Here is a 13508-nt window from a genome sequence, read left to right on the forward strand (position 1 = left end):
TAATGCTTATTGTCTGCTGTGCCAAACTTCCCCTCACATGTACATTGATTAAATATTCTTTATTAGTAGCAATCCTGTAAACTAAAAATTAGAAAATGCATCTGAGAAATATAAATTACCTTTGCTTCATTTTGCTTATGCTTAAATAAACCTTTATTTAGATTTGCAGCCTTCAAGGGAGTAATACCTAAACAAGTCTTCTGGAATCCAGGAAAAAAAAAACCAACCATTAAGATGCCATTTTTAAAATTCAGTTGAGATGTCTGCTGTGTTTTCAGTAAGAAATGAGGGAGCAGGGGGGAAGAAGGGAGGGGCTTTCCCATTAATCCTTAGAGGAAAAGTGCATTGTAATCCTGGAGATTGGAGAGACTTTTCAATATTCAGAACCAATGTCTCCCCCCAGCCCCTTTCTTGTTCTAAACCAAGACCAGCCCTTTCAGCAGGATTGCTTATAATTATTTCTGTATTATTTTATTTTGTAAATGCTTCCCATTTGGAGGCGATGGGGGTGGAAAGGGGAAAATCTCAGACGTAGTTTCATTTTTTGTATCTCTTTCTCATAACTCAGAATTGCCTATAGTTTTTATTCAAACTTTTAATTGACTTGAGCATTGAGTAGGAACAGGCATTCCCAAAGGGGAAGAAACAGGAAAATTATTAGCCTATATAAACCAAAGGTGAACAGAACTCTTGTAACATTAAATTGCTGTTGTAATTCAAGGAGCCCCTACCCTACAAGGGCTTTTGTGAATTTTCCCTGTGTTCATGTGAGGAGGAGCATAGAAGTTTACACTGGGTATGTTAATATATTTTATTTAACAATGAATTTATTAAATGGCTTATGTACATACTGCCACTTTGATAAATATTTTTGCTGGCAAAATGTACCTGAGGCCCCTTACCATATCCACACTTCCCCAGGCAAGGACCTTGTCAAAATTATCCAAAGTAGAAAATTAAGGTAGGTTTAAAGCTATACACTTACATAAAAATCACCATCCATAATGCTGCAGAAAACAGTAAAAAATCTGCATTCAAAGAAAACGAAGAATTTACAGGGATGTGAGTAATAAATCTAAATTATCCAGTAATTTCGGGGGGGAAGCAACTACACTAATATTTACGTCTGGCCTTGACAACCAAGCACAAGCAGAGGTATCTTAAAACAGCTGCATCCAGACTTGTCTGTAGCCTCAAATTTGGATTTTGAGCCCTAAGAATTAACTGCTCCCCCCATTTTTGGAACATGGAAACATTTTTACACAGGTGCCACACAACCTTCATGTACCAAACACACCACAGGAGTTCTGAATATCAAAGCAGCATTTCCAGAGTGATTCTCCAAAAGACAAGATCAGTTTCTATCAACAACAAAGACAATGTTTTATTGAACAAATCTATGTACAGTACAAAAGGTTTTTAAAATGAAACACTACTGTAGATTTATTGCAGTTTGATGGCTCAGTTTTAATTTGTACTCTTATATAAAATGCAAAGTAAAATAATTTAACATTCAACAAGGAAGCACAAATTTCCTTTCTTGCTGAACCTGTAACAGCTTTTACAAATTAAGAGTCCCAAAATGCATACACTGCATTTAATCAGAAAGGTGTTATACAGTACCAAATAAATTAAGAAAATAGTAACACTACCACCCCCTTTGGGTCTTTTGTCCATAGCACTGGTGTTAAACAGTAAAAGAAATGAGTACAGCTGAACCTTCCATGTGATATTAAAATCACAAAGTTTAATGTTATAAATTATCCAAACTATACAATTCATATAATTTTAATGAATATGGCTAAATAACCAAAGTACCAGTGACCTTGCCCCACAGATATGACCACTTCCAACCTACTTTCAGTATTCCATTTTTTTTGTGAAAGGTGCCTACACCAAGCGGCAACTTTTGGAAATTAGAAATTACATGACCTTTACAGTGAAACATGATGGAGGGTTAGAGGAGACAGTCTTGAAAGCAAGTCCAAATCTAACTGGAGGAATATTATTAAATACAATTATCAGCACTGAATTGCACAAGCTTTGATCCAACAAAGCTCCTAAGCTCATGCATAACTTCAAGCACCTTTAGGGTAGTTGAAGGCTTACATTACACATATACTTCAGGATTTATTGAATGAAAGTTATCCATCTTGAAGGGTTTCCAATTATATCACACCATGCTTAATGCCTGGGGGAAAAAAACCCAAACAAAAACAAAAGAAAAAAATCTCCACTTTGATGATCTGTAACCTGCTTTCAGCCCTAGAAGTTGCAGGCTTAATATGGGGTAACACTCAAGATACTGAAGGATCCTTTAAAAGCATGGAGAATTATTCCACACGAGCTCGAAGTATCTTTTTGCCTCTGATTAAAGTTGCTTAATACTGCAACTATCTGAGAATACCAACAGGTATCAGAGAACAGCTTAAGTAAATGCAATGTCTTCTGAAATGAAAACCATTACTTTAAAATGTTACTACCCACTTGCTACTTGAAGTCAATTTAACAGATTCCTGATAATTGTTAGGTGATACTCATCTTCACCTACATAAGAATTCCTATTTCCTGTTCTCCAGAGTGTATACACTGAATACATGATAGAAACAAAGGGTGGTGTCCCAGAAAAGCAACTTTGAACAAAAATCACTTTAATGCAGGTACAAAAAATTATGGTCACAGTTTATGCATGTACACAGATGCATTTATCTACACACTTAAACCAAAGATAATACAAGTCTCAATCATGTTTTAAAGCATCTTCAAACACATGGAGCTCCAGGGAAAAGGCAAAAAAAGCACCAAAGATTAAAAGGTACATTGAAAAGATTTTACACAAACATCTTGGTTCTATCCGTTGACTCAGTTTTCAGATTTTCAGAACTGTAATACTTTAAAAAGAACCTTTTTTTTTCCCAAATATATTTAAGCAATGTTAAGCAAAGAAAGGGAGCCTGGGAACATTCAACATGGTAACTGGGTCCTTAAAAAGTAGTTGGTGTCTTGAAGGTAAAAAATGTGAAAGTGCATTTGTCTGATAAGGACCCCATTAACTTTATGTTTAAAACTTTTAATGTACTTATACATGTAAATATATATATAGTATGTATATATGTATATATAATGAATGATGCATTTAAATCAGGTTTTTTGCAACTGCAAAAAAAAATTCTTTGGTGCCTCGAACGTCGTACAAATCTCTGGAAGTGGGCCATAACTGGGATTCATGTAATGCACACATACCTGTGATCATAATTTTAGAACCTTTTATGTTAATCCAACTCAAAGTTAAGGCAAAATTCCTCTAGAATTCAAGAGCATGATTCTAAATTTGAATTCTTTTGACCTCACAGGAAGAGAAAAGAAAGCAGAATTAATGCAAATATCTGTTGACTTCCACAGAGGATTCTTAGCAGAGGCATTACTGAGTTTATGTTTGAGATTACTATTGAGTTTATGTTCCAGAGCTACTTCACAGCCTATCTTACAGAGAAACCCTTGGGTCTGCAAGTGTGAGCCATTGCTAAAATGAACTGGGGGTTTCACGTACCCCTTGATTTTTTACTCCTAAATTTTCACACTCCTGTTGATTTAAGCCCAACATACACTGTGATGAACTCTGCACTGACATCTGAGCAGGAACAGTTAATCTGTAGTGCCCTGTGTTTCTGGGATAACTCTCAACACCAGTTTTCACCACTGTGCCTCTGCTGCCTACAGTCCCATTACAAATTTCATAGAAGAGGATTCCAAATAAAATTTACACAGCAAGACAGTGTAAAATAATTTAGAGGATAAATTAGCACAGTAATTGGACCATGTGCATCTTTGCCACACCTCTGCTTTAGGGTAGGAAGACCAAAAATCCCAACGGCATATTTTTGGTATCAAAATCTTCTCTATTTCAGTTTTCCATATAGAGCTGAAGGACTCCTATTTCCTGTCTTTACATTCTGATTGTTTCTACAAATAGTGAATTGTGAATAAAGTGCTTAACATTTAAGTAACTCCTTCACCAGCTCCTGAGAAAGGCTCTCTTTTCAAGGGATGCTACTAAAAAGGGTTGCAATGTGTCTTCAAGATTGAGAGGATCCCTGTTTTGTGCCTTCCTCTAGTAAATAAGTAATTACAGTACTGAGTTGTGGCCCACCACCATTAAAAGCAACTTCACAGATGTGAAACAGGCTCTTCCTCACCTTTTTATTTGCCCCAACCTGGTGTGCTCTGCTCTTGTTTGCCTTCTCAGGTTTTCAGTCCTACCAACAGCTGAGGGACCTCTGTAATTGCATAATATGAATTTAACTCTGCTCTGTAATGCAAGCTTAACCCCCTCAACATTCTGAACTGGTTTCCATCAGCTGCTGTTAATATCCACACCATCTGTGCATGTATCACTTGTGTTGGTCTTCCCACACCTACAGCAGATGTTTTACAGGACATTCATTAGGAACACTTTAACCTGGGCCTTGCAAAGGGCTTCTCTTGCATGCATCTGGTTTGCACTGGGTCTTAAATCCCACACAGTATCACATCAACTCACTTTTTCCTGCATGTTCTGCATTTCAAGTTTTTGGCTATTCCAGCATCCCATCCATCTCAAGATTTCTTTCCACATTCCTCTTTGGAATCTAAGTAGAAGTTTAGGAAATGAGCTCCACACTTTAGAGCAGACTCACACACTCAAACTGAAAAAAAAGAATGCATGGTTTCTTTATGCACTTATCCATAGGGTAAGAATGTAACACCTTGAAGGATTCCTTCCCAGCTGTGTGGACAGGTAAGTTTTAACCACACAAACTAAAGTAGCTTTCAAAACTGCCTGGTTTGATTTCCACAAGGCAATGAACACCTCTGCTTTCTCTGCCTGCTCACCTGCAATGCCTTATTGTCCTTAAATTTTCATGCTAGAAAAGCTGTGCCATTAAGCTTCAATCATACATTTGGAATGAACATGGCTTTTTGAATAACTGGTACTTTGGGGAGTTTGTAGCAACTTTTCTGGACTCAAGACCTGCAGAGCTCCTATTACTCCTCTGGGAGTTTTGTCTAGAAAATGTGCTTTGTCTTTATCAAGGTCATGTTTTTCTCTAGGAATTTGAGACTGCTTCTTGATTAAGGCCAACTGGGAAACGAACTGATGCTTCTTCATGTAGTGTTTCCTTACACCACTCCTCATCTGATACTTTTCTCCACGTTAAATCAGGCACCTATAAAAGAGAAAAGATCAGGATGTAAATAATTCCTTAATCTAGAACACTGCTTATGTTTTCCAAAATATTTAGTTTCAAACATGCAAGGAAAGACAGGTATATTGAATTACTCCATCCTGTTTTATCATTAGTCTTTTCCATTAGTTGCCCACAAATTCTCACCACCTCTTTCTTATTCTGAACAGAACATTCAATTTAAACTTCCAATTTAGCAGAGTACTGTGATTTAATTAGTGTCTGTCTTATCTATTCCTGTTTTCAAAGACCATTTTCTGATTATTTCCTGCCAAAGAGACCAACACAGAAGGACTCTAAGACTTACTTTCATCATCTGAATCGAATCCAAAGAGCGTCTGACACTTCTTTTGTGCAAGGTGAGCCTCAAGTGCTTCTGAATTACAGTAGATGGTCAAGCAATTGCCACATCTAAATCTTTCTGTTGATTTGCTACAAATTTTATCTTGTTCAGAATAAGCATCTACCTCATCAGCCAAAATTTTTCTCCGTTTTGGCATGCTAATGTAACGTTCATCAAGGTAACTTGGAGGCAATGGTCTGACGTAGGGTTTTGTTAAGATTACACCATATGAAGTAGTCTCTGTTGTCTGATTTGGTTTAGAAGGTACTTGTGAGGCAGCAGGAGCGTTATTTTGGGGTGCATCGTGACAATTCTGTAACACTGGTAACACTGTCCCATTTTCTGTCCTTGTTTCATCTGCTACTCTGTCCAAAGGTATCTGGGATGCCTTGGATGATGTCTGATCTAGGTCACTGTGCCCATTGACCAGTTGGTCACTAACAACACTACAGTTTTCAGGATTTGGCTGTAACACAGGTGTCTTTTGGTCTATCAAACTTAAAACTGGAGCACTACCCTCAGATGAACTTTCATTTCCATTGTGAATTACATTATTTGCTTTCTTCTCCACACTTTGAATATATGTCTTTGGTTCTGCAGAATCCTTCCTTGACTTCCAAGTTGGAATTGGTAAATCTACAGTTTCTTTTTCATTAACAGATTCGTCATCATCTTGGTAACTACAAAGTTCTGAAGGATCATCTGAAGAATCTTTTTCACTTGCATCTTCTGCACATTCTGGTGTTTTATTTATATAATGCTGAGCCTCGTGTTCATACAGCAAAGGGAGCTCCTCAAATAGCTCACAGCAGTCTGAGAAATTGCACTGAGCTTTAAACACATTGTGACTTTTTGTATGTTCTGCAAGCTCAGTCGACAGCTTAAATCTCTGATTACAATTAAAGTGTAAACAAAAGTAAACATTTGGATACACATGTCTCTTCAGGTGGTCTATAAAATGTTGGGAATCAGCAAATTTCCTCTGGCAGAAGCGGCATTTTCCTTTATTCCATTTCATTATATGCTGCTGCACCTTCAGATCAGTTGGATGAGTCTTCCTTGCATGTTTGTTGAGAAATCTTATTTTTTTAAACACTCGAGCACAACCATTAGCAGGGCACTTAAATGTTCCTTCCTCATCCAAAGCATCTATGTCTTTTTGGGGGCAAAACACTCCATTCACTTTATGCAGAATGGGTGACTCTTTACTGGAACTCTCATCATCCTCAGGCAAACTCTCTGTACTTAAAGCATCAGGAACGTTATTAAAACAGCTGTCACTACTGTTTTCAGTAGCATCATCCTGGTCACTTAGATGGTTTTCCACTGCATCAAAAGCCTGTTCTGCATTCTCAGCCTCTTCTTGGACCTGGTCAGAACTTGGAGCTACTGTAGCCTCTGGTTCAGTATCTTTGGAACCCTCAGAATTCCCATTTTCAAGAGACACAGAAACACCAGAACATTGCACTTCATGAAGAGTAGGAGCCTCCTGACCAGCCTCAAGAGCTGCAGCAAGATGTTGCCTTTCTATCTTCCTGACATGGTTCCTTAAGTGCTTCAGCATGAGTCCTTTCTGCCTGAACTTCCTCGTGCAAAGCACACAGGAAAAGCTGCCCTTTTTTTGGTGAGCTTGTGCATGTTTCACTATGTGATCGCCAAGGAACTCCTTGTTGCAGATCACACAGCGGTGCCTTGGTTCAGTCTGATCCAACGTTTTGGACGCCTCAAGAGCTTGGTGGTTCTTTCTGGCATTCCCTTTGGACCGAGCTCCGGAGCAGTTTCCAGGGTCAAGCTCCCCATTGCTTACGTCTGTTAAACAGCCACGTTCCTCACCCAGAGCCCTGTACTCTGCTATTTTCTCTGTGTTTGCAGGAGAGTTTTCCAGTGTACTTTCACTCAAGCCATCCAAGGCTTTATCCCCCAATAATGCTAAACAATTCTGCTTGATCATCAAGAAATTCCAGAACTCGGGATCGAAAAACAACCCTTTCTTCAAAATGGGAAGCAGCTCAAACCGCACGCGGTTTTGAACAGAACTAGTGCACTCATTGTATTCTTCATCCGCGCATTTATATAAATGTTCAACAGTGTAGTACGATTCCAAGGTGCGCTCCAGGAAAAAGATGGAGAGAGCACAAATTCTGAGGATCTCCAAGTCATTTGGCAGAAAATGAGCGATTGCTTTATAAATAAGACTTTTCATGTTGGGATCTTCACGGAGGTCCAGCTGTAGGGCACATCCACATATCTCGACACAGATCTGAAGACCATCTTCACCAACCTGCAGAAAGGAAATTACAGTGTACATCAACATTACCTAAATGACCAAACCATGTGTTTATATTCATCTACTTGCAAAGCAGGAGTTCAGAAAGCACCCTTCTCCTAAACTTCACCCATGAACATATTTATATATTGCTCAAACAAGACTATAAATACAAGTACAAAAATTATCAAAAATAGCATCTGGTTTTTACTGAAACCTGCACAGCTACTGTCAACAAAGCTTCAGCTCTGCCCCATGCAGTCCTATAGTTAAAGACAATTATTTGGGGTTGTAAACCAATACTGCAAGAGATTATACCTGATCTATCAGTATCTTCTGCCTGCCTCTTCATTCCCTAGGCTATTTCACACTCAATGGACAGTTCCTCTACATTTTGGCCCTGTTCTAACTTTTTTAGCTTGAATTCCATAAAAACTCATTAAAAAACTGTAATATTGCTCACAGTTTTGCACAACCACCAGGGGAATTATAACCCATGGCCAAGAATTCTAAAAGGCTTCATTTTCCAAAACTGATAACCCATCCTTCCAATGAGCAGAATTCCTGTTCCCTGTTTCAAGCTGGAGGCCCTGTCATCAACATGTAACTCAGAGGTCTGATGCAGTGCCCAACAGGCAGCAGATTAAAGTCAAAAGAGGTACAGGAAACTTAGGAATAATTAATACCTACTATATTTGAATGTGTTTTAACAAACGTAGACAATGTCCCATAAGTAGGGAGTTATTAAAAAAATAAGATTCTTCAGATGCAAACAGAAGTTATTAATATCACCACAAGCATTGAAAACTACATACCATTGAACAGCAGCAAATGGTAGTATTTACATCTGTACAGCAGCCCCCATGACAAGATAATTTACAACTCATTTAAGACATTAAATATGAAGGAGTTCTGTTAAGTCAGGTCAACGATCAATAACATTTGTTGGGAAACAACTCACAGGCCTGTGTGCAAAGCACACGACATCTTTTGCAGATGGAGCAGAAAAAGACTAAGATCTGAAGCATGAAAAAGAGCACAATTTTCTGAAGCAAAATAATGTCTTCTCCTGTATTACTCTGCCTTTTCCTTTGTTATATTAAGCATTTTTTCAGATTTGATTAGACTTGATAAAAGGATTCCAAATTTAACAAGGATGAAGGGTGTATACAATTACACAAAGCCTATTTCTTTAACAGGTCAGGCTGAAAAAAAAAACCCCAACCAATAAATCATTCACATTAATTCCATGGACTTATTCCTCAAATTTGCTGGAGAAACAGAAAAACTCAGAATTAAGTTAAAAAAAAAAAAGAAAGAAAAAGAAAAACTTAAAACCACACAAGCAATCAGAATATTGAAGCCCATTCTGGAACCTGACAGAATTTCTATGATAATATTGTGTCCTTCCCTACCCCCTTTAACTTACAACAAAAAAGTGATCATTACACAATATAAACATCACTTCTCTTTACTTTAACTGGTTACAAAAAGAATGGTGGATGAGGTAAAAACAAACAAAACTTACTTCATCCTTAATGACTTTCATGAAAGGGAAAATTACTCTGACATTTGTAGCAATTCTTAGAAGTTGGTAGCACTGGTCTACAAATACTTGTTTTGATGGGTTAGATTTAAGCTGCAGTTTACTCCAAATGAAGATCAGGTCCCTGTTAGATAGAAAATAAAATATTCCAATTAGATTGAATTTGAGAACTCTGTCACTAACTATGATGCATTACTAAAGAATTATTTGCATATTCTGTGACTAAAACCATATTTGAGGGTCTAACACTGATCTAACTAACACCACAACTGCACACAACATGAACAACGGAAAATGCAACTTAATTACTTTGTTAAAGCATTCAGGGTATCTCCTATCACTCAGCCAATTAAATATTCAACAAAAAATTAATGTATTCAGCTTAGTTCCAGAGAAGTGCACAATAAAATCAGATGGCACAGCACCTAACCCTCAACACCACAGGCAATAAACAGCAAACTCTGTGTGCTCTTGCGATTTAGTTACTTCCAGTGCAAGGATGAAAGGTCCTTCATGAAAAGAAGCCTTTGAAAGTGGAAAATGGAAGCAGCATAGAAAGTTAGCACCTGATGTGAAAGGAAATATTGATGCTCTCCAGTTATTACAGCACAGTTTTCTGCCTACAGCAGTTACACCAAAGTTTCAGGCTCTACAGCTATTCCTACATCTCCATGATCTGCAGTCAAATACATTTCTGCCCGAGACAAGGAAATGTAAGAACAGATTAGTGCTAAACTCTGCAGCAGAGCTCCTACACAGGTGATGTGTTAGCCTATGAAACAGAGCTCATTGAAGCTTACAGCATACAAGTTCTCTGCACTTTAATTTTGAGACTCAGGAAGGCAACTGGACTAAATTTTAGTCATAAGATTTTCCAGCACAACGATGTCACACAGGAGTAGCTCTAGTTAGGACTAAGGAGAAATCCCACCACAACATTACAATGAAAACAGGACCAAGTGACTTTCATTTGCTGAAGGAAGGCACTTTTCTATTCCTCCAGTCTCCTCCCTCAGAAAACCAACTTGGTTACTGACAAAATATTTGGCTGATTTTCCAGAGTCAGACAAACCTTTTGAGATTAAGCTTCTATTAGTGAACTCAGAGCATGAGTAAAGGGAAGTGACAGAACGGCCCATGACAAAACCAGCTCCACTTTTAAATTCAGGACAGCTCTACAATTCTGCTTGACATTGAGACCTTGACTGTTTTGTTTCATTCAGAACCCATGAGAACTCAAGTTGAAAGAAAGAGCAAGCTTATGGAGGAAACTCTGAAAAGGGAGACCTATAGCTCTACACACAAAAACATTAGTCTTACTGATTTTCTAAAGAAACAAACTGTTCACCTCTGCCTTTACCAGGCTGGAAATGTGAGTTCCACATATTTGCAAACTTCACCTACAAGTTTGAAATTAGTGTCTTCATGCACTATATCAACCATAACAACTCAGATGAAGTCTCAATCTGAAGTACAGAAGTAAGAAGTGAATCTTTTTGTTGTTATATGTTACGATTGAATAATCCAGTTTATTGTCTACTTTACCTCACACCATTTCAGAGCAAGCCATTTCAATACTAATCCCAGAGAATAAGAGAAAAACCAAATTATTCTTCTGAGAGATTAGCACTTTAAGTGGCTTGCTGTGTGTTGAGACAGTGTTAGGCTGGCACAAGGAAAAAGCTGAAAAAGGAATGTAGAAACCTGGAAGTAGAAGGAACAGCTCCATGGCTGAAAAACAAGGTGTTACCCACCATTTGAATAGACCCTGATGTCAAACAGTACTTTAGTTTTTTTGTTGTGTTTTTCTGTGTCAATACGGTGGCTTCTCCTTCTCAAGTTCACTTCTGACTTTGTTGGGACAATTTAAATCATTCTTGTGAGATCCCAGAACTCAGCACCTCTTTACCAGAGGCAACCATGCAGTCCAGCCTCTTAACTACCTATAAAATACCAAAACCACTGTGTGCCTCCACCAGCAACATCAGGTGGTGGTTAAACCCTCCCTAACTTAGCTGGATCTAAACCCTTGCTACTCTTAATAAGTAGGTCTGGCTTTCCTTGGGCATAAGGAACACACTCTACTGAAAGACTGACCAAACCTGTGTAAAAATTCCTTCACTTAATGAATTCACTGGATAGGAATCACCTGGAAACAGCCAAAACAGCCTTTTAAAATCACCTGGCAGAGAAGAAAGACTATTTATACCTAGTCCATCAAAATATTATATGCCTTCCTGAAGAGACATCAGTTCAATACAAAGTATTATGAATTGATTTCTTACCAATATTTTGCACAAAAATACATCTAGCATGACCAAGCACAGCTTGCTTGATGATTTCATTTCAGAAAAATAATTCTGTTCATTTGAATCTATAATTTATTCTTAACATCAGTGAAAATTAGAGTTTTGTCACAAAGCTGCTTAGTTCATCTTCCTCTGAGATGGCAGCTAATGGTTTTAGCTTGAAGATTTCATACAGGCTGTAGCAAATATCTGCTATTTACAGCTTTCTACTCTATTTTGTTGTCTTCTCTTTGCTAGCAGTGTTAGCAGCTACATCTCTGTTAGATCTGCAAGGCCCTCAGTTCCAGACAAGGTGAGATGATTTATACTGTGCTGGAGACATTAAAACTTTCCCTGGGGAAAAATACACTCAGTGGCTTAATTCAACCTGGCTCCTACTTCATCAAAAAATTGGATTACAGTACAGCCATGCCTTCACTAGCTTTGCTGCAGTTTACATGATCTATTAAGTATTACACAGAGTTCTCTTGTTGGGAACACAATTGTAAAGGCTCAGCATCTGTAAAGAATGAAACATCTGTTTGAGCTGCACAGACATAACTGCTCTGAACTCTGTTCCAAAGATCCTCAAGTTCTACATTCTGAATAGAAGACTAAAATACTGAGAGATGCCAAGATTAATTCCTGGAAAACCAGGTATCAAACAGTACTTGAGCCTCTTCTGGAATTTCATCTTGGACATTTGCTTTGCCAGATAAAGAGATGCATATTGCTTAGAACAGCAATTTCAAAAATGGATGATGCAAAACTTAATGAACCTTGCTAACACCAAGGTTAACAGCTTACTACAGCAAAAGGAGGTTTAAATACAATACTAAAAATCCATTTCTTCATAGACTAAATCCCCCAAACAGAAAGCACTAATCCATGGAGGTTACACCTGTAATTTCCTATTATGAAGTAGGGAGATGCAGCATTTGGGCAGGAATGAGCAAAGATGGATTAAATTCCAAAGTTAGTCACTAGGCTCACACAAACTCTGCCTTTTGGGTAGAACTTCACCTCTCCTATGGGGACAGTCCTGTCCATCCTCTCCTGGACACACTGGATACAAAATGCCAGTAGCTATTGCCAACACACTGGATGATAAATGGATGTCAATCATAATCCCAATGATTTTGACTAAGCAATTACTCATCCAACAGTGCAACAATGAAGGAAAAAGTTAATAACAAACCAAACATCTTCATATCTAACCTTCACTAGTTTCTCAAGACAAAGTTTTTTGATTACCAGAAATCTGGGAACACAGACATCCTAGGGAGATTCTGAACTCCATATTCCAATTAGGCAGATTAATAATTTGATCTCTATCAAATCCTTACTAAGATGTTTTGCTTCAACTACATAAATAAATCATATTTTATGAAGGAATGCTCTTGTTCCTTTAGGTACAGAAATTATACAGTCTCAACAGAAGGATTATATTCATTAGCCATCTTTCAGTCCTCAGAATGATGAAATTTGATGACAGCTCTCTAGAAAACACTTCTTAGCCCTAGAAACAAGTAAAAGTATCAAGATAATTGAGTGTGTGTGAGGACATCTTCAATGTTTTCTAGAGAAGCCCATCTAGGTGATAGCTCTGACATCAAAGTTTCCATAATTAACAGCACATTTTCAGAACCATACATTCTCTTTATAGGCACATTGGTGACACATTGCAGTTATAGAGCAAAATATCTGCATTGCTAGAAAGTCTACAGACTGCATTTTGCTAATAATAAATGCTACATTTTCAGGTATTTACAGCCTAAGGTGTGCACAGGCTCACCCTTCTGTTACTTTGAAACATTAAATAAGTGCTTTGCACTCTGTA

The 13508-nt window shown here is 37.8% G+C and overlaps 1 protein-coding gene across 1 annotated transcript in view; it reads right to left on the reverse strand.

Moving 5' to 3' along the window:
- Nucleotides 1–1358: 1358 nt before the first annotated feature.
- Nucleotides 1359–13508, reverse strand: part of ZNF654 (zinc finger protein 654) — a 30639-nt gene continuing 18489 nt past the window's right edge. Inside the window, exons 7-9 of the mRNA XM_085077086.1 lie at nt 9363–9504; nt 5533–7849; nt 1359–5207 (exon numbers count right to left, since the gene is read on the reverse strand). Coding sequence (XP_084933212.1) covers nt 5200–5207; nt 5533–7849; nt 9363–9504 — 2467 coding nt within the window. The 3' untranslated portion in view covers nt 1359–5199. The remainder of the gene's footprint in view (nt 5208–5532; nt 7850–9362; nt 9505–13508) is intronic.

The sequence above is a fragment of the Lichenostomus cassidix genome, chromosome 1, assembly GCF_008360975.1.
Source record: "Lichenostomus cassidix isolate B80296 chromosome 1, HeHo_3.0, whole genome shotgun sequence".
Lineage (NCBI taxonomy): Eukaryota > Metazoa > Chordata > Aves > Passeriformes > Meliphagidae > Lichenostomus > Lichenostomus cassidix.